This window comes from Hemiscyllium ocellatum, chromosome 39 (genome assembly GCF_020745735.1).
Source record: "Hemiscyllium ocellatum isolate sHemOce1 chromosome 39, sHemOce1.pat.X.cur, whole genome shotgun sequence".
Lineage (NCBI taxonomy): Eukaryota > Metazoa > Chordata > Chondrichthyes > Orectolobiformes > Hemiscylliidae > Hemiscyllium > Hemiscyllium ocellatum.
This window is the reverse complement of record NC_083439.1, coordinates 36,915,437-36,941,163: the sequence shown is the minus strand read 5'-3', so window position 1 is coordinate 36,941,163 and position 25,727 is coordinate 36,915,437. Positions and strand designations below refer to the sequence as shown.

Sequence of the window (25,727 nt, the reverse complement as noted above, 5' to 3'; positions counted from 1 at the left end):
CATACTGGATTGGTTCTGGGTAACGAACCAGGCCATGTGTTAGAATTGGAGGTAGGTGAGCACTTTGGGGACAGTGACCACAATTCGGTGACTTTTACTCTAGTGATAGAGAGGGATAGGTGTGCACTGCAGGGCAAGAATTATAGCTGGGGGCAGGGAAACTATGATGTGGTGAGGCATGACTTAGGATGCGTGGTTTGGAAAAGTAGGCTTCAAGGGAAGGGCACAATCGATATGTAGAGCTTGTTCAAGGAGCAACTGTTGAGTGTCCTTGATAAGTATGTACCTGTCAGGCAGGGAGAAAAGGGTCGTGTGAGGGAGCTGTGGTTTAATAAGGAATTGGAATCCCTTATTCAAGGGAAGAGGGCGGCCTATGTAAAGATGAGGCGTGAAGGTTCAATTGGGGCGATTGAGAGTTATAAGGTAGCCAGGAAGGATCTAAAGAGAGAGCCAAGAGCAGCAAGGAGGGGACATGAAAAGTCCTTGGTTGGTAGGATTAGGGAAAACCCAAAGGCTTTCTATAGGTATGTCAGGAATAAAAGAATGACTAGGGTAGGAATCGGTCCAATCAAGGATAGTAGTGGGAAGTTGTGCGTGGAGGCTGAAGAGAATGAGAAAACACTGAATGAATACTTTTCATCAGTATTCATTCAGGAACAGTACATTGTTGCTAATGTGAATATTGAGTCACAATTAATTAGAATGGATGGCTTTGAGGTATGTAGGGAAGAGGTGTTGGAAATTCTGGAAAGGGTGAAAATAGATAAGTCCCCTGGGCCTGATGGCATTTATCCTAGGATTCTCTGGGAAGCAAGGGAGGAGATTGCAGAGCCATTGGCCTTGATTTTTATGTCCTCGTTGTCTACAGAAATAGTGCCAGAAGACTGGAAGATAGCAAATGTGGTTCCATTGTTCAAGAAGGGGAGTAGGGATAACCCTAGTAACTATAGGCCGGTGAGTCTCACTTCTGTTGTGGGCAAAGTCTTAGAAAGAATTGTAAGGGATAGGATTTATGAACATCTGGATAGGAATAAGGATAGTAAGCATGGTTTTGTGAAGGGCAGGTCGTGCCTCACAAACCTTATTGAATTCTTTGAGAAGGTGACTAAGGAGGTGGATGAAGGTAAAGTGGTAGATGTGGTGTATATGGATTTTAGTAAGGCGTTTGATAAGGTTCCCCATGGTAGGCTACTGCACAAAATACGCAGGTATGGCATTGAGGGTGCATAAGAGATTTGTATTAGGAATTGGCTGGCTGGAAGAAGACAGAGGGTAGTAGTTGATGGTAAAGGTTCATCTTGGAGTGCAGCTACTAGCGGTGTTCCGCAAGGATCTGTTTTGGGACCATTGCTGTTTGTCACTTTATGAATGACCTGGAGGAGGGGCTAGAAGGTTGGGTGAGCAAGTTTGCGGATGATACGAAAGTTGGTAGAGTTGTTGACATGAGGAAGGATGTGGCAGGTTACAGTGGGATATAGATAAGTGCAGAGCTAGGCAGAAAGGTGGCAAATGGAGTTCAATGTAGGTAAGTGTGAAGTGATTCACTTTGGTAAGAGTAACAAGAAGATGGAGTACTGGGCTAATGGTCGGATACTTGGTAGTGTGGATGAGCAGAGGGATCTTGGTGTCCATGTACACAGATCCCTGAAAGTTGCCACCCAGGTAAATAGGGCTATGAAGAAGGCATACTGGCTTTTATTGGTGAAGGAATTGAATTCTGAGTCCTGAGGTCATGTTGCAGTTGTATAAGACTCTGGTGTGGTCGCATCTGGAGTATTGTGTGCAGCTTTGGTCGCCATACTATAGGAAGGATATGGAGGCACTGGAACGGGTGCAGAGGAGGTTTACTGGGATGTTGCCTGGTATGGTAGGAAGATTGTATGAGGAAAGGCTGAGGCACTTGGAGCTGTTTTCATTGGAGAAAAGATGGTTTAGGGGTGACTTGATAGAGGTGTACAAGATGATTAGGGGTTTAGATAGGGTTGACAATGAGAACCTTTTTTCCATGTATGGAGTCAGCTATTTCGAGGGGGCATAGCTTTAAATTAAGGGGTGGTAGGTATAGGACAGATTTTAAGAGTAGCTTCTTTACTCAGGGAGTCGTGAGTTCATGGAATGCCCTGCCAGTAGCAGTGGTGGACTCTCCCTCTTTATGGGCATTTGAACGGGCATTGGATAGGCATATGGAGGGTAGTGGGCTAGTGTAGGTTAGGTGGGCTTGGATCGGCGCAACATCGAGGGCCAAAGGGCCTGTACTGCGCTGTATTTTTCTATGTTCTATCTTCATTGAAATGTCTAAACTAATCAGCCTGCATGGTACAGTGAAATGTGATTCTGAATTTTAACTCGCATATTTTCCCTTCTCTTTCAGGAGTTGAAACATTTGATTTTGGAGGCAGCAGATGGATTCCTTTTTGTAGCTGCAGCTGAGACTGGAAGAATCATCTATGTTTCAGACTCTGTTACACCTGTTTTAAATCATCCACAATCTGAATGGTTTGGAAGTACCTTGTATGATCAGGTTCATCCGGATGATGTCGAGAAACTGAGAGAGCAGCTGTCTACATCAGAAAGTTCCATGACCGGTATGTATTTGCTTGGTAATGAAAATCTGGTATGTCAGAGGTTGCTTAAAAGTAGCTAAGTATTAGAACTGCCTTGCCATCTACCAAAGTAGTTCTGCGTTTGACCAATAAATACCTGCATGATTATAAATATCACTCAACTTTTAGAAATTAGTTAAATATAAGAGCAAATCTAATAAATGAAATGACAGAATGGATTACATTTGAACTTTGATTACATGTTGATCCACAATAAACAAGTTCACAAAGGTCTTTCACAACGAAGTGGGTGAATAGGTTTTGGGTGAATCACAGAAGCATGGACAGATTTCAGCACAAAAGGAAGACATTCATCTTATTGAGTTTGTGCTAGTGAAGAAAGCCAATCCTCATCTAATCCCTTCTTCTGCCATCACCCTACAGGTTAAAACACTGCACGCGTGCATTCAAGTTTGTTTTTAAATGTAATAAAGGGCTTTGTTTCTCCTTCCCTTTTCATTAGTTGGTTGAAGATCCCCCATTGGACAAAATTATTCCTCAACCCTGCTCAAATTATCCATCACTTACGTCAAATCTCTGAATCTATGGTACCATTCCTTAGGTTATTCGTCTCTCTGTTTAGGGAAATGGGTCTTTCCTATACAATGTAACCCTGCCACTCATAATTTTATGCATCTCAAATAAATCTCCACTTGGTTTTCTCTGATTCAAAGACAGCAAACTCAATGGGAACAATCTCTCAACCCCACATTAGTTTGAACGCCTCCATCCAATGTCTTTTCAACCTTCTCTTGTCAGAGGAGGTCAACTCCAACTGGTAGTGTATATCCACGTATCTGAAGCTGCTTATTCCTGGATTCTCTTAAATATTCTTTGTGCTGTCTCTGAACCTTCATATTCTATTTAAAATATGGTGCCCATAATTGAATACAGTACTTCAGTTAAGGTTGAACCTACATTCTATAAAATTTATGACAACTTCCTTGCTGTTGTACTGTATGGTGCTATTTGTAAAGTCCAGGGTGTCTCTTTCTCAACATCTCCTGCCACCAGTTTTGCACACAAATTTCCAGATATCTCTGCTCCATCACCCTTTAGAATTATTTGGTATTGACTTTCCTCATTCATTCAACAAAAGTAAATCACTAAATTTTCTTAAACATGTGCCTGTGCTTCACCAACCTGTCTGTCTTTTGAGGTCTATTACAATCCTCCTTACAGTTGACGGTACTTGCAAGTTTTGTGTAACCTGCTAAGTTTGAAATATTACCTTATGCGCACAAAATTGGGTCAATAATATTCATTAGGAAAAGCAGGACTTCTAGTGCTGAGCTCGAGGAAACTTCATTCAGACCTCCACATTATCCAAATGACAGTTAACTTTGTTTTGGATTATTGGTTCTAAAAGTATTTCCACAACCAAAGTTAAATTAACTGGCTTCTACTTGTAAGGTTTATCCATAGGCTGTGTATATTGTCACTATAACTGCATATTGTGCACTCACCACCTAAACTAGCCACAGGGCCTGTGATTTTACTGCCAGTGATTCAACATAGAGATGTCTACGTTAAGGAATACCAAGTGGAGTGAGGGTTGCAAGACATCCTTGGACATCAGTAGCACAACATGTGTGCGTGTGGGTGGAGTTGGTACTTGTTTCCAGCTCTAGGTGCACATTTAATTATGTTAGCGGTGCTGATTTCCTCTGTTAATGCAGTGGCAGGAAAATCTTTGTAGCATTTACAACTTTCTAGTCTTCTGGCACCACCCTAGTAAGTAATCGACCATGCTGTTTCCTTAGTCAACCTTTTTCTGTGTTTATAAATGTTATTTGTGTTTTCCTTGATTTTACTTACCACCATTTTTTCATGCTGTTTTATTTTCTAATTTCCTTTTTAATATTGCCCTTTTGCTTTGACCACTGTTTTAAGCCTGTAGACTCAAGTAAGGCAGTTTGTTACCGATGTTACATATGATTATTTGTGCTGCTTAAATTGATACTATTTTTGCTGAGGTTTCAATCCACCCCTTCAGACTCATATCCTCAGGATTATCGCTAATAAAAACAAGTTGCGTTCTGTGAGGTTTTCCTCATAAACATTTAGGTTTTTTGTTTCATATCTTGGAATCGTCTTCAAAAGAAAAATGGCCTTTTGATGGAGAGATGACAAAGCTAAAGCCAGAAGATTTATATCAATATAATGTGTTTCATGAATTCAGGACATCTCGAAGTGTTTTAAAGTCAGTGAAGTACTTTTGAAGTGCAGTCACTGTTGTAATGTAGGGAAGTTGTCCACAGAGTTGCATAGGGAGGGGGCTAAACCCAACAACCATAGGCCCGCCAATAGAATATCAGTAGTGAGATGACTTTAAGTAAAGTAATTGGGAACGAAATTAGGTGGCACTTGTTAGCAAATTAGACCTATTAGCAAATTGTAGCTCTTGGGGTTAAAGGGTCATCAGCAGTATGGAAACAGAATGCCGCCGCCTTCCCTGTTCTCCATGGCAAAAGGAACCATATTAGCTTTGTCTCCAAGTAGAAATGCAAATCAATTATCTTTAATTGCCATCTCCCTCTTCTTACAAGTAAAAGGACAGTTTGCAACACAACAGTTTACAACTTGATGTTCATTATATGTTTCTGGGAGCTTGGAATATTCAGTGTCTATTCATTGTAGACTATTTTTATAGAATCCCTACAGAGTGGAAACTGGCCCTTTGGCTCAACATGTCCACACCGACCCTCCGAAGAGTAACGCACCCAAATCCATTCCCCTACCCTATTATTCTACATCCTGCACCTAACCTACACATCTCTGAACACGATGGGCAATTTAGGGTGGCTAATTCACCTAACCTGCACATCTTTGGGATTGTGGGAGGAACTGGAGCACCCAGGGAAATTCACATAGACATTGGGAGAACGTGCAAACTCCACAAAGACAATTGCCCAAAGCTGGAATCGGACCTCCCTGGTACTGTGAGGCAGCAGTGCTAACTACTGAGCCACTGTGCCACCCCAGCTACCTAAGAATTGCTGCAATTTGTTTCCAAGCATAAATATCATGTAGCTTCCTCTCAATAAAACAATCTCAGTCCTTTGATCTCTAACAACTAAACAAACCCCAGGTGTACTGTCAGGCTGACTCCAATGCAGATCACATGGTTTCTTCTGTGCACCCTACATTTGAAAATACAGTCTGAAAACATCATAAACTTGGGAATCTCCATGTTTTAACAATCAGTTTATGTGATATACTGGAGAAGCTGATGTTTAGAGCAAAAAGGCCTAAGAAAAGATTTGACAGAGGAATTCAATATTATGAGCAGAATTCCTTACCCAAGGGCTTTGTGGGTCCACCCACAGCAGGTCAAGAAGGCAGACGTGACAGGCAATAAATGCTGCAAGCTGGCAATGCCCAAGTCCCAAGTGTGAACTAAACAAAACTAGAGGTGAAATTGTTTCTATTGGCAAAAGAATCAAGGACTGCAGTGGTTCATAAAGATATCTCTGCATCACCTTCTTCAGAATAATAAGCGATGGACAACTGGCTGAAAATGTGCTGGTTAAAGCACAGCAGGTCAGGCAGCATCCAAGGAACAGGCAATTCGACGTTTCGGGCATAAGCCCTTCATCAGGAATGAGGAAAGTGTGTCCAGCAGGCTAAGATAAAAGGTAGGGAGGAGGGACTTGGGGTAGGGGCGATGGAGATGTGATAGGTGGAAGGAGGTCAAGGTGAGGGTGATAGGCTGGAGTGGGGTGGGGGTGGAGAGGTCAGGAAGAAGATTGGAGGTTAGGAGGGCGGTGCTGAGTTCGAGGGAATCGACTGAGACAAGGTGGGGGGAGGGGAAATGAGGAAACTGGAGAAATCGGAATTCATCCCTTGTGGTTGGAGGGTTCCCAGGCGGAAGGTGAGGCGCTCTTCCTCCAACCGTCGTGTTGTTATGTTCTGGCGATGGAGGAGTCCAAGGACCTGTGTGTCCTTGGTGTAGTGGGAGGGGGAGTTAGTGTTGAGCCACGGGGTGGTTGGGTTGGTTGGTCCGGACGTCCCAGAGGTGTTCCCTGAAGCGTTCCGCAAGTAGGCGGCCTGTCTCCCCAATATAGTGGAGGCCACATCGGGTGCAGCGAATGCAATAGATGATGTGTGTGGAGGTGCAGGTGAATTTGTGGCAGATATGGAAGGGTCCCTTGGGGCCTTGGAGAGAGATAAGGAAGGAGGTGTGGGCACAAGTTTTGCATTTCTGGCTGTTCAAGGGGAAGGTGCCGGGAGTGGAGGTTGGGTTGGTGGGGGGTGTGGACCTGACGAGGGAGTCACGCAGGGAGTGGTCTTTTCGGAACGCTGATAGGGGAGGGGAGGGAAATGTATCCCTGGTGGTGGGGTCCATTTAGAGGTGGCAGAAATGACGGTGGATGATACGCTGTATACGGAGGTTGGTGAGGTGGTAGGTGAGAACCAGTGGGGTTCTGTCCTGGTGGCGGTTGGAGGGGCAGAGCTCAAGGGCGGAGGATCAGGAAGTGAGGAGATGCCAACTGGCACCTACATCCCATGAACATTTAAAAAAATGTAAACACTAGGCAGAGATGTAAGGTATCTGACAAAAGTTTCTCCATGGTAGGCTCATTCAGAAAGTAAGGACACATGAGATAAAGGGAAACCTGTCTGTCTGTATACAGAATTGACTGGCCCATAGAAGAGAGAGGGTGGTGATAGATGGAAAGTATTCGGCCTGGAGCTTAGTGATCAGTGGTATTCCCTAGGCATCTGTTCTGGGACCTCTGTTCTTTGCTGTTTGTGATTTCTGTAAATGACTTGGATGAGGAAGTGAAGGGTGAGTTAGTAAGTTTGCTGATGACATGAATGTTGGTGGAGTTGTGGATAGTTGAGGGCTTTTGTAGGTTGCAGCGAGATGTTGACAGAATTCAGAACTGTGCAGAAAAGTGGCAGATGGAGTTCAACCTGGAAAGGTGTGAAGTCATTCACTTTGGAAGGTCGAATTTGAATGCAGAATACATGGTCATAGGCAGGATTCTTGGCAGTGTGGAGGAACAGAACGATCTTGGGGTCCATGTCCATAGATCCCTCAAAGTTACCACCCAGGTTGAATAGGGTTGTTAAGAAGGCATCTGGTGTGTTAGCTTTCATTAGCAAGCGGAATTGACTTTAAAAACCACGTGGTTATACTGCAGCTGTGTAGAGTCCTGGTTAGACCGCACTTGCTTTCAGTTTTGGTCACCTTATTGTAGGAAAGATATGGAAGCTTTACAGAGGGTGCAGAGGAGATTTACCAGGATACTGCCTGGACTGGAGGGCATGTCTTATGAAGGAAGGTTGAGGGAGCTAGGGCTTTTCTCATTGGAGTGAAGAAGGATGAGCGGTGACTTGATGGAGTGTGCAAGATGTTGAGAGAAGTGGATAGACAGATTTTTTTTCCCGGGCGGAAATGTCTTATCATGCAGAGGCATAATTTTAAAGGTGATTGGAGGTAGGTTAGGGGAGATGTCAGAGATAGGTTCTTTACTCAGAGAATGGTGGGTACGTGGAATGCAGTGACAGCAGTGGTGGTTGCTATGAAGGTATAGGTGCATACTATACCTTTTGAGAGAGAAGAAATTGGTGAGGACTGACTGAAAGCACAGAGTGTGCTGAACAATTTAAAAAAATGTAACATTTGGTTGAAACAAATAGCTGGAGCTGCATTGTCATGGAACAAAAACAAATTCAAATTTGGCCAATCAGTTTAAATTATACCCAGATATCAAAATCCGATCTAATTTGAATTTTACTGTTTGCGATGACGTCAAAACAATGAAATGATCCGATGTTTTGGGGTATAAAATAAGATGTTTTGAATAGTTTGCGGGAGAACAACAAAGAGCACCTACAACTACAGACTGTCAGCTGAATAGCTCTCTGAAAGGTACCTGTCCATAAGAAAAGTTGTGTAGCAGAAGACCGAAGCAAAGACGACACAGAAAAGTACAGAGGAAAATCTACAAAGGAGAATCGAAAAGGCTGGCTGGTTTTGAAATGTAATTTTTTTTCTAAATCTTAATCGGGGTTTTTTTATCTGACCAGTATTGTAGAGTGGGAAGTAAAAGATAGGTTTAAGAGAAAGGAGTTGTAAATAGCTGTTGTTTTAATGATCTCTTTTGGATTTAAATAATAAAATTGTTAATTTTAATTTAAATAGATCTGGAATCGTTCTTTGCCTCTCGAAACTTAATAGATTACGCACAAGGTGAGCTTTAACCCTATATGTCAGAGTTAAGTTAGCATACGGGTTTACCTCGTATTGTAACAGTAGTAGAGTCAGATAATTTGGGACAATTAAGTGACTCTTGGATAGGCACATGGAAGTTAATACAATAAAGGGTATGTTGGTTAGTTTGATCTCAGTGTAGCATAAAAGGCCAGCACAACATGGAAGACTGAAACACCTATACTGTACTGTTCTGTATTGTTTTATGTTCTATTTAAAAGAATTTAAGATCACTGTTTATTTCCCAGTTGAACTATCAGACTTTACTCTTTGAGTAAGACTACCATGGAACTGGCTTTGAGATAAGTGGTACAATGTCCTTGGAACATAAAAAGCCTTACACACAAACAAAATAGTGCAGGTGCTGGAAATCTGAAATAGAAACAGAAGATGCTGGAAGTTTCTGCAGGCAAGTCAGCATCTGTGTTGAGAGAAATGGATATTTTGATATTAGAGGCTTACACCTTCACTTTAAAAAAAAATTCAGAGCTTAAAATAAAAAAAGATTAGTTGGAATTTGAAAGAATTTGTGCTGAATTAGGTGATTGTACTTGTGAATCCAGCTTTGAAGCTCAAAAACATGTGACTGTGACATGACCTCTATTTTAGCTTCTTTGTTCTAAAACAGTTGAAATAACATGGTGCAGAGCATGTGCAAGGTCCTTAAAAGGAAATGGATGCTTTCCTGTTTTTTTTTAAAGCTGGCGGTGAGTTTTGTTGGTGAAGTGTGATGAGTAGCTCTAGAACATAGAGAAGCCCAAACAGGAAAAATACTCCTATCAGAGTAAGCTGATGAATTTTTAAGTTATTTAATTATTTATATGATATTGTTTCATTAAATGACAGCTGTGTTACTTTATAATATAACCAGGAGGTGGCACTGGCTGTCACACATTTATTTTTTATTCTTTCTCAGTGCAGGCAAAGTTATCATTTAACATTATCCCTAGGTTGAATTAAGTATATCATATATAAAACAAGTCTCCTTAATGCCATTTCTGGGCGGAGATAATTTCATAAATAGCTTGTCTAGGCAACAAGCTTTGTGTAGAAAAATCTGTGGAACAGGCAAAAATTCAGCTTGAAAGTACAGAAACTGGGAATATTATAGAAATAAATGTGTAGGTTATTCCAAATGTAGACTAAATAAATAATAGCTTTATGGACACAGTAGAGCTGAAAATATGTTGCTGGAAAAGCGCAGCAGGTCAGGCAGCATCCAAAGAGCAGGAGAATCGACGTTTCTGGCATGAGCCCTTCTTCAGGAATGAGGAAAGTTTTTTTCGTGCGGGATTAGTCGGTTCCGTAGACAGGTGCTGAGGCAGGAGATGTGGCTGTGGTAGCGTGTCTGTTTGAGAACGTGGCTGAAGAGCTTCTGGGCAGAGGAGATGACCTGGGGTGTGCAGTGAGAGAGGGACTCACTGAAATCCTTGTAGAGGGAGGAAGAGAGCTTCTTCAAGGAAGGCATCCTTGCAAGAGAATTCGCAATAGGTTAAAATCTTCGAGGAGAAAGTGAGGACTGCAAATGCTGGAGATCAGACCTTATGGACACAGTAGCCAAACTTCTATAGAACAATGTATTCCTCATCACATGAAAGCATGCTGCCGGGAATGGAGGGTTTGATTAAAAATAGGCTGGGACTTCTTACATTGCAATGTAAGAGGTCGAGTACGTGACCTTACAGAGATTTATAAAATCATGAAGGGTATAGATAAGGTGAATAGCAAAGGTGTTTTCCCTCCGTTGATGGAGTTCAAAACTAGGGCGCATATTTTTAAGGTGAAAGGAGAAAGAACACGAGGGGCAACCTTTATTCAGAATGCTTGGTGTGTGAAATGAATTGCCAGATGAAGTGGTGGATGCAAGCACAGTTATAACCTTTTAAAAGACATTTGGATAAATATGTGAATAGGAAAGGTTTGGAGCGATTCAGGCCAAATGCAGATGGGTGGGATTGGTTTAGTTTGGAATATTTGGTTGGCATGGATGAGTTGTGCCGAAGGGCATTTTATATTTTGTATTTTATATGACTGAATGACTCTGCGACTCTAAATAATACATAATTCTGGCTTCTGTAACAAATTAGTCAATAATATTGTTATGGACCAGGTCAGGTCCCCTCAAAATATTTTAAGAAGGCAGCCTAGACCCTAACTTTTTCTTATTTTTAAAGGCAGATGTGAAGTGAGTGTTCCAGGTATGATACAACTGGTCAACCACTTGGCTTTAAGCAAAACAGAATTTATTTAAATGCGACAATTGAAACAAGAACAAAAGAAAACAGAATTTAGAGTAACTTAATTATTGGAAAACTTAACTGATCCGATACAGTAATTATTATTAATTAACTGTTCCCATATAGTAACAATCCATAAATGCACCCCATGGCATAAAGGTAAATTCAAACACAGATTCTGAAAGGCAGGAGGAAACCACATCCAGAGAGAGATCTCAGAAAGTCAGAGAAATCTTCTACTGAAGCTTGCAACCCTTCCGGACTATAACATCTTGTGACTGCTTACAACTAAAAACTCAAAATCCTGATTTGGGAGAACGGGCCACTTCCCTTCCATTTTTATACTCCCTAGACTCCTCAGCACCTCCGCCTTACAACCTCTCTTAAAAAAAATGGATAAAATAGCCTTGTTAAAGTGACAGCCTCATCACAATACGTTCCATTTTATTGTCAGATGTGTTTGTGTTTGAATATTAATCTTTTCAAAGACTTCTCTCCTGGAAGAATCAAATAGCATATATATTTGTGACAATAACTGGCTTTAAGTTGTTTGTTTCCTTGGTAAAAATAAACATGATATTATAACTTATGAATTACCTAGGGAAGAGTGATACTTTGTGTTACAGCAAGTAATTATTAATTCATTCAATGCCATTGGTTTAGAAATTGGAATTGCTGTAATTTCAGCAGTGTTAGTTGCGACTTAGTTCATAACACCTTTGCCCTTACGCCTGAAGGTTGTGGGTGCACTTCGTGACTGTAATACATCCCATGACACTTGAAGAGCAGGGAATCCACTCCTGGTGTCCTTGCTATACCTGTCATTCAAATAATGTCACTGCAACCGATTATTTGGTTATTGTCAGATTGCTGTTTAGGAGTGTGACTCAGGACAAATTAGCTGCATTTTAACAGAGACCACACTTTAAAAATATTTCATCGGCTGTAAAATGCCTTGAGATATACATTGACCTGAAAAATGGCATATAAATGCTATCCTTTTCTCAGTGGTGAATTTTACTTTCATTTCAATATTAGTTTCAAGAGGGAACTATGATGATGCTGTCACTTTAAAAAGGTTATTTTGTCTTTGGATTGTTTTGAAGAGCAGTCATAATTGCAGAGGTGCCGAAGCATTTAGTTTAACAATGGAAAGGGAGTGGTCAGTTCTCCCAGTTCAAGTTTTTCTAGTTTGTTTTTAACTGCAGCAGTCACAAGATGTGAAAGTCCAGAGGACTTGCAAGCTTCAGTAAAGAATTCCTCTGACTTTCTCCTGAAATCTCTTTGGATGTTGGTCCCTCCTACCTGTCAGAATCTGTGCTTGAATTTACCTTTATGCCAAGGGGTGTATTAATGGGATGTTACTCTGTTGGAACAGTTCATTAGTTAAGTTGCTGTATTGGATCAGTTAAGTTTTCCAATAGTTATTACAAATTCCACTTTTTGTTTGTGTTTCAACTGTGGTGTTTAAATAAATTCTGGTTTTCTTGAAGTTGAGTGGTTTGACTAGTTGCATCACACCTGCCACACCCACTTCACATTTGCCTTTAAAAATAAGAAAAAGTTAGGATCTAGGCTACCTTTAAAATATTTTGGGGGGGGGGGGTCTGGCTAATCCAGTACAGGTGTCCCAGCTTTTGAAGGAACTGCATGTTTTGTTTGCATGGAAATTCCAGGATTGGCACAAGAAGTTTTCTTGGTAAGTTCATATAATTTGAACTTGACCTCTAGGCATCAGTTGGGTAAGGGTAGGAAGGTCTTTGTCTATTTATAATTGTTTTTGGTCTGATTGTTGTTGTGTAATTTCTGTTTCTTAAAAGGAGTTGAATTAGAGTTGTTTTGAAAGGAGATTTGTGACATTTGATCAATGAGCATTTAAGCATAGAGCCTGGACTGCCGGCCTGCAACCTGTGGTCTTAAAAGAAGTGGTTGCAAAGACATTGGAGGCATTATAAAGTCATAGAAGTCATAGAGGCACAGAGAAAGGCCCTTCAGCTGGTCAAAAACAAGCACTGAACTATTCTAATCTCATTTTCCAGCCTTGGCCTACAGCCTTCTATCCTCTGGCATCACAAGTGCACACTTTTCTGCTGGTTAAATATTATGAGAATTTCTGCCTCCACCACCCTTGCAAACAATGAGTTCCAGATTTCTTCCTTGTAAAAACATTTTACCTGACATCCCCTGTAAACTTGTTGCCTCTTACCTGAAATCTATGCCCCTGTTCATTGTTCCCTCCACCATCTATCTCTGCCCTCTGTTATTTTATACATCTCAATCGTCCCCCTCATGCTCCTCTTCTCAAAGAGAACAAGCAGAGTCTATCCAATCTCTCTTGATAGCCAAAAATCTCCAGATCAGGCAACATCCTGGTAAATCTCTTTGCAACCTCTCAGGTGCAATCACATCTTCCCTATAATGTGGATTCCAGACTCTCAACACTCTAGCTTCGGCTTCACCAACACTTTATATAGATCTTCCATTATTTCCCTGTTCTTAAATTCTGCCCTGGCTAATAAAGGCAAATATCCCATGTATCATCATAACCACCACTTTATCTACCTGCTCCAATATCTCAAAAGACTGGTGAACATGCACACCAAGGTCCCTCAGGGTACAGCTGTTCATCATATATTCCCTTGTCTTTATTCTGTACAAATGCATCAGCTTGCATTTATCTGGATTGAATTCCATTTGCTATTGATTAGCCTATCCATATGAGGCTATCCGCCTCATTATTTACCACCCTTACCACCACCATCCACCCCCCCCCCCCCCAAATTGCATGTCACCTGCAAACTTACTGATCTATTCTCCTACGTTCATGTCTAAATCACTTATATATACCACAAACAGCATGGGTCACAATACTGATCCCTGCAGATCCCCACTAGGCACAGGCTTCCAGTCACAAAAACACCTCACAACAATCACTCTCTGCTTCACACAAGTTACCAAATTCTAGATCTGATTAGCCAAATGTACTTGGAACTCATAGGCTTTTAACTACTGGGCATCACCCTCATCCACTCACCTGGTCAACTCTTTGAAAAAGTCAACCAAGTTGGTCAGACGTGACTGCCTCTTAGCAAAATCATTCTGACTGTTCTTGACTAATCCCTGCTGTCTAAAGTGCAAATTAATTGTAGAGTCGTGGAGTCAAACTGAACATAAACAAGATCTTCAGTCCAACTCATCCATGTCGACCAGGTTTCTCACACTAAACCAGTACCATTTGCCTGTGTTTGGCCCATATCTCTCTAAGCCTTTCCCATGCATGTTCTACCTAAATATCTTTTCAATGTTGTAATTGTACCTGCTTCCACCACTTCCTCTGGCAGCTCTTTCCACATATGAATGACCTTTTGTGTGAAAATGCTGCCCTTCTGGTTTCTTTTAAATCTTTCTCCTGAAAATTATGTCTTTCAGCTTTGAACTCCCCTAGTCTAAGGAAAAGACCTTTGCAATTCACCTTATCTATGCCCCTTCGATTTTGTAAACCACTATAAGATTACCTCTCAATCTTCTATGCTCCAGTGAAAAAAGTCCCAGACTATCCAGCCTCCCCTTACACTGAAGTCTTCCAATCCCTGTAACATCCTTGTAAATTTTTCTACACCCTCTCCAATTTAATAATATCCTTCCAATAGCATGGTGACCAGAACTGGGTACACCGTACTCCAATTTGTCCTTAAATTCCCAACTCCTATAGCTTAATGGTCTGAGCAATGAAGGCAGGTATACCAAATCCTGTCTCCCTGTGATGCAACTTTCAAGGAACAATATACCTGAACTCCTAGATCTCTCTGTTTGACAACACTCATCAGGGCCCTCCCATTAACTGTGTAAGTCCTGCCCTTGTTCGTGTTACCAAAATTCAACATTTTGCGTTTATCTGAATTGAACTCCATCTGCCACTCCTCAGCTCAGGGCCCAATTGATCAAGATCCCTTTGTACTCTTAGATAAGCTTCCTCACTGTCTACTATATTACCAATTTTGCTGTCATCAGCAAACTTACTAACCATGCTTCCGATAGTTTCTTAGAATCCCACAGTGTGGAAACAGGCCATTTGGCCCTGCAAGTCCATACTGACTCTCCAAAGAATATCGCACCTAGGCCACTTTCCCTAGTCTATAACTCTACGTTTCCTCTAACCAGTGCCCCTAACCTACACATCCCTGAACACTGGCAATTTTGCCAATTCACCTAGCCTTCACATTTTTGGATTGTGGGAGGAAACTGGAACACCTGGAGAAAACCCACGCAGACACGGGGAGAATGTGCAAACTCCACACAGGCAGTCACCCAAGGTTGGAATTGAACCCTGGTCCTTGGCGCTGTGAGGCAGCAGTGCTAACCACTGAACCCCGTGCCGCTCTCAGTTTCCCTACCACTAAGGTTACACTGACTGACCTGTAGTTTCCTGGTTTATTCCTGTTCTCTTTTTGAATAATGGTACTACATCGACTATCCTTCAATCCTTGGCATTTCTCCTATGGCCTCATTTCATACAGTGAGCTACTCTTAAAGCCTGCCAGATCACTCCGAACCTCCTCTCTGTCTATGCTAATTTCTTTATTTGTATCACAGACCTTCTCCCTGATTTCTATACCCATATCATTCCTCTCGCCAGTGAATACCAACACATTCAAGTATTCCTATGTCCTCTGGCTTCAAGCGCAAATTATCACTGTTGCCCTTAATGGACGCTACCCTTTCTCTAGTTACCCCTTTTTCCTAGTTATCAGCTATTAAGTTACAATCGTCCAAACGTTCTTAGAGTCTGAAGGGATGCCAGTGATTGGAAAATAATAAATGTAATTCTTCTTTTCTGGAAAGGTGCGTGACAGAAAGCAAGAAACTATAGGCTAATTAGTCTAACATTTGTCACCAGGAAATTGCTAGAATTAGTATTCAGGAGGTTGTGTCTTAATGAGTGTATGCAGAGTCAACATGGTTTTGGGAAAGGGAAATTATGTTTAATGAACTTATTAGGCTTAATTGTGTGATTATAAAGTAAAGTTGACAAAGAAGGATCTGTAGATGTAGCGTGCTTGGATTTCCAAAAGTATTTGATGGTGTATTTTGGAAGTGCTATATAAGTAACATATCTCGGAGGCTACTGCACATGTTAAGAACTGATTAGTGTAAATAACGTATTAACATGAACATTAACAAGGATTAGCTGGCTAACAGGAAGCAGAGTATAGGTATAAATGGACCTTTTTTTTAAGGTTGTCATGCTGTAACTAGTGGGGTTGAATAGTGGTGCCTCAATTATGTCAATCTCTTTGGATAAAGGGACCAAATATATGGTGGCTAAATTTTCTGATGTCAACAAACTAGGTAAGAGTTTAAGCTGTTAGGCAATCAGCATCCCTTTGCAGAATATTTGAGTGAATGGGCAAATATTTGGTATGTGGGGTACAATGTAGGCTAATGTGAATTTGTCTGCTTTGTCAGTAAAAATAAAAAGCAGTAAAGTACTTAAATAGAGCGACATTACAGAACTTGGAGGTACAGAGGAATCTGAGTGTTCTGGTAAGTGAATCACAAAATGTTACTAGGCAGGAAGGAAGTGATTAGTAAGGCAAATGGAAAACTTTGATTACAAGTTGGGAATATAAAAGTTGGGATGTGCTGCAGCCGTACAGGATCTTAGTAAGATCACATCTGGAGTCTTGTGTACAGTTCTGAACTCTTTACTTGAGAAAGGATATAAGCAGTTCTGCCAGAGTGCTTCAAGTTCATTTCTGTGATGCAATGTGTATCTTACTATACTGGAGCCAAAAAGCCATTGGAGAGCTGCAGACCAATGTTTACAGGAAAGCCACATACACTGACCAGATACTCAAATGCAGGCACAATCATTCCAACACCCACAAATGGAGCTGCAGCAGGACATTATTTAAATGAGCCACAATACGCTGCAGCACCCAGGAGTTATGAGAAGCTGAGGAGAAAGACATTCAGCATATTCAGGAACAATAGATAACCGATTAAGTGCAGTCTGCTGTTTCCTACACAACAGACCTAAGCAAGTAGACACAACACATGAGAGACTGTAGCCATCCTGTCATGCATTAAAGACATCTCGGAGATGACGACCAGACTACTCAAGCCCCTAGGCATTGTGGTAGCCCACAAACCTACCACCACACTGAAACAGCTCCTGATGAATTTAAAGGATCCTGTACCAACAACCAGCAGAATGTACGTCCTATACAAAATGCCCCGCAAGGACTAAAACAGACATCACATTGAACAAACGGGCAGGAAACTAACCACCAGGTTACATAAGCACCAACTCACCACCAAAAGACATGATCAACTATCACTAGTATTCATACACACAGATGAAGAGGGATACCAGTTCAACTGGGACATTACAACCATCTTGGGACAGACTAAACAAAGACATGTCCTAGAATTCTGTTAACAAGCATAATGATTTGGACTCCATTTACTCACCTCTTAGAAAAAGAACTGGGAGTGATATCACCCACCACAACAGAGCAAGACAAATAAATAGCAAGTGGGCTAGAACACCAGTGCTTCGTCAGAGGTTCACTGTTTATGTTACCTAGCATGGTGACGAAACATCTGAGAACAAATCAACCAGTGAGCAAGTGAGCAAACTTACAACCTGAGCTACAAATCTTCTCCAAATTCGCATGCATTCTATATTGCTGGGATCGGAGTTCCACAAGGGAAAAATGAAAAGAAATTATGCTTGTTGAGTTCATGTCCTACATACAGCTGTTTGGTCTTCTATGATTTGCCCTCTGTGGATTTAAGTTCATCTATACTGCTGCTATCCAAACGTAGTCTAAAATATATTCACCTATCACCCCTGTGCTTCTTGATGTCAGACGTTCCTCCTGAAACAATGGCTTGGCTTTAAAGTTTTCAACTTGTTTTCCAATCCTTCTATGATCAATCTCTGTAACCACCTACAGCTTTCCAAGATATGTGTACCCCGTCCAATTCTGGCATCTCGCAGATCCTCCTTTTAAATTCTGTACTGTTGGTGACGATGCCTTCGAGTACCCAAAATCCAAGTTCAGGAATTCCATCACTAATTCTCTCTCTCTCTCTCTCTCTATTTGGTTATGCGAAGTGCTTTTGGAGCTTTTGCCGCGCAAAGCGTAGTATATACATAATAGTTATTCTTATGTGCTGTTTTGATCAACTTACAAATGTTTTATGATATTTAGACAACGTTTAATGCTATAATGAAGTGAAAATGAAAAGTCATGCATTTGTTTGTTTAGATTTATCACAGCTCTTAAAGCAATTTAACTGCCAAAAAGTAAAAATGTGATATTTTAAGATGTTCAGACTCTATTAGCAGTTTTAAAGAAAATCACTTGGACACCAGGAATGGCAACTTCTCAGGCAAAGTCCTTTCAGTTATTTTAATAATTGGGGATCTCTTTGTATTTTATTGGCAAAAGCTGGCTGACTGCATATTTGTTGTTTTTATCTTTGAAAAATCAGCAACTGGAAGTAAATCAGGTTCATTATAATTTTTCCAAATTGTTAATTACAATTTTTTATTCCCGTCTGCTTTAATAATTTCACTTCACAATCTTTATGATGTAATTGTGTATTTATTAGTAGGAAATGAAGTGGTGAAGAGGAGAACGGTGCCTTATTAGTCCTTGTGAGTTGAGTATTGGAGCATGAGTTTTAATCTGTCTTAAGAGATGAAGGAACCCTGCAATCCATGGAAAATGTGACTAGCTTTTTTACCTTTACATTTGTAGTAATTGAAGTTCTTTTTTATATTGAATAACTATTAGAAATTGCAGTTAAAACAATGAACAATTAACCTAAAAGGTTTTAATGGTTAAATTTTGCAAAGCTAAGCTCCAAAAGCCCCATAGAGAATGAGGCTGGGAAAATATTAAGGAATTGAATAAATACTTTGCATCACTTTCAATGTAGAAGGCACTAAAAGCATTTGAAAATTTATTACATTTTCAAGAGGCAAAAGGAAAAGAGGAAATAAACATAATCTGCTAGAGAAAATGTTTTAGGGAAACTAGTGACCGAAAATCCTTTGGAGTTGATGGGATGCAACCTAGGACACTAAAAGAAGGAGCTACAGGGAGAGGGGATGCACTAATAATAATTTTCCAGGAACCTTTAGATATTAGAAATGTCTCAGAAGACTGGAAAACTGCTAATGAAAGCCTTTATTTAAGAAAGAAAGGAGGCAAAAGAAGGTGCCTACAGGTTAGTTAGCTTAACTTCTCATTAGAAAAATGTTACAGTCTATTACAAAGAATGTAATAGGGTGTTTAGGAATACGTAATATGATCAAACAGTGTCTGTATGCCTTTGAGGGGAAGTCGTGCCTGTCAAATTTATTGGAATACTTTGAGGAGGTAACTAGCAGGATAGATAACGGGCAAGTAGTAGATGTACTCTATTTGAACTTTCAAAATGTATTTGAGAAGGTACTATGGGCTAGGCTTTGTATTAAAATGAACCTAAAGTCATAGAGATGTATACCACGGAAACAGACCCTTTGGTCCAACTCATCTGTGCTGACCAGGTATCCCAACCTAATCTAGTCCCATTTGCCAGCACTTGGCCCATACCCCTCTTAAACCCTCCCTATTATGTACCCATCGAGATGCCTTTTAAATGTTGCAATTGTACCAGCCTCCACCACTTCCTCTGGCAGCTCTTTCTTATACACTCACTGTCCTCTGCGTAAAAACGTTGCCCCATAGGTTCCTTTTATCTCTTCTTCCTCTCACCTTAAACCTATGTCCTCTGGTTCTGGACTCCCTCACCCCAGGGAAAAGACTTTGTCTATTTATTCTATCCATACCCCTCATAATTTCATAAATCTCTATAAGGTCACTACACAGTCTTTGCCGCTCCAGGGAAAAATGCCCCAGCCTATCCCTATAGCTCAAATCCTCCAACCCTGGCAACATACTTGTAAATCTTTTCTGACCCCTTTCAAGTTTCACAACATGCTTCAACACAGAGGGTGGTTCATGTGTGGAATGAGCTGCCAGAGGAAGTGGTAGAGGCTAGTACAATTATAACATTTAAAAGGCATCTGGATGGGTGTATGAATAGGAAGGGTTTGGAGGGATATGGTCCAGCTGCTAGCAGGTGAGACTAGATTGGGTTGGGATATCTGGTTGACATGGACAAGTTGAACCGAAGGGTCTGTTTCCGTGCTGTACAACTCTGATTCTATGACTCTATGCTTCCCGTCTGATCAAGATCCTGTTGCACTCTGAGGTAACCTCCTTCGCTGTCCACTAATTTTGGTGTAATCTACAAACTTACTAACTATACCTTCTATGTTCATGTCCAAATCATTTACATAAATGATGAAAAGTAGTGGACCCAGCACCAATCCTTGTGGCACTCCGTTGGTCACAGACCTCCAGTCTGGAAAAACAACCCTCCACCACCATCCTCTGTCTTCTTCCTCTCTCTGTATTCCTCTGCAATTTCTAATAGTTATTCAATATAAAAAAGAACTTCAATTACTTCAAATGTAAAGGTAAAAAAGCTAGTTCTGTATCCAAATGGCTAGTTCTCCCTGTATTCCATGTGATCTAACCTAGTTAACCAGTCTCTCATGTGGAACCTTGTCGAGCACCTTATTGAAATCCATATAGATCACGTCCACCGCTCTGCCCTCATCAATTCTCTTTGTTTTTACAATAAAACTCAATCAAGTTTGAGGGACATGATTTCCCACGCACAAAGTCATGTTGACTATCCCTAATTAGTGATCGCCTTTCCAAATACATGTGCATTGTGTCCCTCAGGATTCCTCCCACTTGTCAGGCTCACTGGTCTATAGTTCCCTGGCTTGTCCTTTCCTTACCACCTTTCTTACATAGTGGCACCATGTAAGTGAACCTCCAGTCTTCTGACACCGCACATGTGACCATTGATGATATAAATATCTCAACAAGGGGCCCAACAATCACTTCCCTAGCTTCCCACAGAGTTCTGGAGTACACCTGATCAGGTCCTGGGGATTTATCCAAGACATCTAGCACTTCCTCCTGTGTAATATGGGAATTTTTCAAGGTGTCACCATCTATTTCCCTACATTCTATATCTTCCATATCCTTTTCCACAGTAAATACTAATGCAAAGTACTTGTTTAGTATGCCTCCCATCTCATGCGGCTCCACACAAAGACTGCCTTGCTGATCTTTGAGGAGTCTTATTTGCTCCCTAGTTACCCTTTTGTCCTTAATGTATTTGTAAAAACCCTTGGGATTCTCCTTAACCTTATTTGCCAAAGCTATCTCATGTCTCCTTTTTGCCCTCCTGATTTCCCTCTTAAGTATACTCCTCCTGCCTTGATACTCTTCTAAGGATTCACCTGATCTATCCTGTCTATACCTGACATATGCTTCCTTCTTTTTATTAACCAAACCCTCAATTTCTCTAGTCTTCCAGCATTCCCTACACCTGCCAGCCTTTCCTTTCACCCTAACAGGAATATACTGTCTCTGGACTCTCGTTATCTAATTTCTGAAGTCTTCCCATTTTCCAGCTGTTCCTCGACCTGAGAACATCTGCACCCAATCAGCTTTTGAAATACCATCAAAATTAGCCTTCCTCCACATCAAAACTTCAACTGTTAGATCTGGTCAATCCTTTGGCATCACTATTTTAAAACCAATAGAATTATTGTTACTGGCCCCAAAGTGCTCCCACACTGATACCTCAGTCACCTGCCCTGTCAAGAGTAGGTCAAGTTTTGCACCTTCTCTAGTAGGTACATCCACATACTGAATCAGAAAATGTTCTTGTGCTCTCTTAACAAATTTCTCTCCATCTAAACTGGCAGTCCCAGTCTGTTTGGAAAGTTAAAATCCCATACCATAACCACCCTATTATTTTTACAGATAACTGAAATCTCTTTACAAATCTGTTTCTGAATTTCCCACTGATTTATTAGGGGATTTAATAAAGTGGTAGAGGTAGTATATTAGCATGGATACATGATTGGATAACTAATTGAAGACAGAGAGTTGGGTTAAGGAAGCCATTTTTAGGATAGAAACCTGTAATTAGCAGTATGCCACAGGGACTGGTGCTGGGGGCACACTTGTTTACAATATATAATAACGACTTGGATGAGGATAGCAAGTGTATTACAGCCAAGGTGGGAAGGCAAGTGGTGAGGATGATGCAAAGAATCAGCAGAGGGACTTCGATGATGTTATGAGCTTTAAGAAATAATTCATCCACTTTGTCATAAAGAGAAGTTGATACAGAGATTCTGAGCAGTCTGTTCCAAGTCAATAAAGTAAACAGCTTGTGAGGCCTTGGGTTTTTTTTATAACTTGAAGCAATAGAAGCAGCATGTATGGGTGGAGTCAAGCTCCTATAGAATCACGATTTTAGTTTAATTTTCAGTAGTTGCTGGGTTCTTGAAGCTATTCTTCTCTCTATTACAGCTATAAGCTTGGGTTCTCTTCCTGCTGCCAGAATTGCATGTTAGACTGTCTGTTTTATTGGACTTGCCTTTTCAAGGGTGTTACTATATTGGAACAGTTGCTGCTTAGTAGTTAAATTATCTATCATTCTGCTAAAATCGCCAGTAAAGTTACATTATTCCAATTCTTTCTTCTTTGGTTCGTATTTTAACTACAGGGTAAGAATAAAGTGTGTTATGCTTCAAGCCTGGTAGTCTGACTCATTGAATTGTATCCAGAATACAATGTCTTACAATTGCCTTTAAAATTAAGAAAAGATTGGGGCCTCAGCCATCTTTTTCAAACACTTTGAGGGGGTTTGGTATGGTCCATTACAGGATATAGACAGGCTAAGTGAGTGGGCAGATGAAAAAGGGCGATTGGAATATAGTGTCGAGAAACATGACGTTATGCAATTTAGCAGGAAAAATAGAAAAAGATTTAAATGGAAAAGACTACAGAAACAGGTCGCCACTGATGATATTACCTGGCCAGGTAATGAAATGTCTGGAAATCAAACCTACAGTTCAGCGAGCAAACCTACACCCTAAACCTCAACCTGAGCTACAAACCTTCACAAACCTTGCACTACAGAATGCTATGGAGCAGAGGGATTTGAGAATCCACATCCATGAATCACAAAAAGCTAGCATCCAAGCTGTGGTTAATAAGAAGGACAAATTTCAGTAAGGCATTTGATAAGGCTCCCCATGATAGGATACTGTGCAAAATACGGAGGTATGGGATTGAGACAATTTAATGGTTTAGATCAGAAATTGGCTAGCTGAAAGAAAAGGGTGGTGGTTGATGGGAAATGTTCATCCAGGATTCAGTTACTAGTGGTGTACCGCAGGGTTCTGTTTTGGGTCCACTGCTGTTTGTCATTTTTATAAATGACCTGGTTGAGGGCATAGAAGGATGGATTAGTAAATTTGTGGATGACACTATGGTTGGTACAGTTGTGGATAGCGTTGAAGAATGTTGTAGGTTACAGAGAGACATAGATAAGCTGCAGAGCTGGGCTGAGAAGTGGCAAATGGAGTTTAATGCAGAAAAGGTGATTCACTTTGGAAGGAGTAACAGAAATGCAGAATACTGGATGAATGGTAAGATTCTTGGTAGTGTAGATGAGCAGAGAGATCTCTGTGACCATGCACATTGATCCCTCAAAGTTGCCACCCAGGTTGATCGGCTGTTAAGAAGGCATATGGTGTAATACCTTTTATTGGTAGAGGGATCGAAGTTTGGAACTACGAGGTCATGCTGCAGCTGTACAAAACTCTGGCGCAGCCACATTTGGAGTGTTGCCTGCAGTTCTGATCATCGAATTATAGGAAGGATGTGGAAGCTTCGGAAAGGGTTCAGAGGAGATTTACTAGGATGTTGCCTGGCGTGGAGGGAAGGTCTTACAAGGAAAGGTTGAAGGACTTGGGCTGTTTTTGTTAGAGAGAAGAAGGTTAAGAGGTGATTTAATTGAGACATAAGATAATCAGAGGGTTAGATCAGGTTGACAGGGAGAGCCTTTTTCCTCGGTTGGCGATAGTTAGCACGTGGGAACATAGCTTCAAATTGACGGATGAGAGACATAGGATAGATGTCAGAGGTAGTTTCTTTACTCAGAGTAGTAGGGGCATGGAACGCACTGCCTGCAATAGTAGTAGACTTGCCAATTTTACAGGCATTTAAATGGTCATTGGATAGGCATATGGACGAGAATGGAATCGTGTAGGTTAGATGGGCTTCAGATTGGTTTCACATGGAAAGCTGAAGGGCATATACTGTGCTGTAATGTTCTATGTTCTAAATGAAATTTTGGTCTTTAGGGAGTAGGGAGGTTTCGCTAAAATTGTACAAGAGACTAATCAAATCTCAAACCAAAGCTGAAGTTTTTGGGGAAACTCACAGGTCTTGCAACATGTATGGAGAGAAAACAGTGTTATCATAGAGGCAAAAGTGAGGACTGCAGATGCTGGAAGCCAAAATTTAGATTAGAGTGATGCTGGAAAAGCACAGCAGGTCAGGCAAATCAACATTTCGGGCAAAAGCCCTTCATCAGGAATGTTCTAAATGAAATGTTCGTCTTCATCATTTCTGATGAAGGGCTTTTGCCCGAAATGTCGATTTTTTTTTCCCTGCTCTTCAGATGCTGTCTGACCTGCTGTGTTTTTCCAGCACCACTCTAATCTAAACAAGTGTTATCATAGAGTCTGTGGCCTCCACTGGAAACTCTGTATAGTTTTGGGCACCTAATGTAATTGCAGCAGCTCAGAGAAATTTCATTAGGCTGATGCATCATCGCATCAAAAAATGAAAATATTGACCATATCATTTTTTAAAATTGTGGTATTAGCCTAGGTGCTCGAGTTTTTAAGAGTTAATCTTGGGTCCACACAGGTGAGAATGTTATAATTTAGCCGTGATTGTTAGTAGTTAACTTCTTATTAAATTTGTTCGAGAATGTCTGTGCCATTGTCAGTGACTCTTCATTTGGAGGTTTGCCTTTGTGACAGTGTGTGAAACCATTGTATTCTCGTGCATCTTCTAGACGTTACTGTTGAGGATGAAGTCAGTGAGTTCTCCTTATTGACCTTGAGATGGTACAGATTCTGCACTGACAAAACTAAGATTTTTGTAACTATAAGCCAGGTGAATGCAGTCCTGCAATCATGCTGTGGAACTAGCAGGACCTGTACTTGTTTTGGATGCACACTAAGCCAAGTTTAAAAAGAAAGAAATCTTGTTGATGATCTTCAGCTGCCCCTTAAACTTTTGCTTCTTTAACTGAAAGGTAGTCTGGAAAGTCAATGTTCTTACTTTCCAAAATGGGATGCTTTTACAGATATTAGTTCCTTTATTATATGCAAGGGACCTAACATCTATTTAAGGCAACTGATATGAGAGACACTTTGGACAGATTTAGCGTATAGGACAAACTCCTGAATTTGGGTCTTTTTGCATCATTTTAGAAACTTTGTAGGTATTGCTAAAATTGCTAATATCATCTTCTGAATATGTGGGTGATAAAGAATCTGTCGTGTATAATGGTCAGAAAATGGTGTAATTTATTAATGAAGTCAGAGATCTCACTGTGTTTATTCAAGTCATTTTCTTCAACCAGCCTAATTTTCTTTACTTAATAAACATTTAATTTTCAAGATGGTAATGACATTTACTCTGAAAA

At 40.7% G+C, this 25,727-nt stretch overlaps 1 protein-coding gene across 7 annotated transcripts in view; it reads left to right on the top strand.

Moving 5' to 3' along the window:
• The window catches only part of arnt2 (aryl-hydrocarbon receptor nuclear translocator 2), a 464,688-nt gene that overhangs the window by 68,303 nt on the left and 370,658 nt on the right, over nucleotides 1-25,727 (top strand). For all 7 annotated transcript variants that reach the window (XM_060853234.1, XM_060853235.1, XM_060853233.1 and 4 more), the window contains one exon: nucleotides 2,372-2,585. In XM_060853234.1, the coding sequence (XP_060709217.1) occupies nucleotides 2,372-2,585 (214 nt within the window). The remainder of the gene's footprint in view (nucleotides 1-2,371; nucleotides 2,586-25,727) is intronic.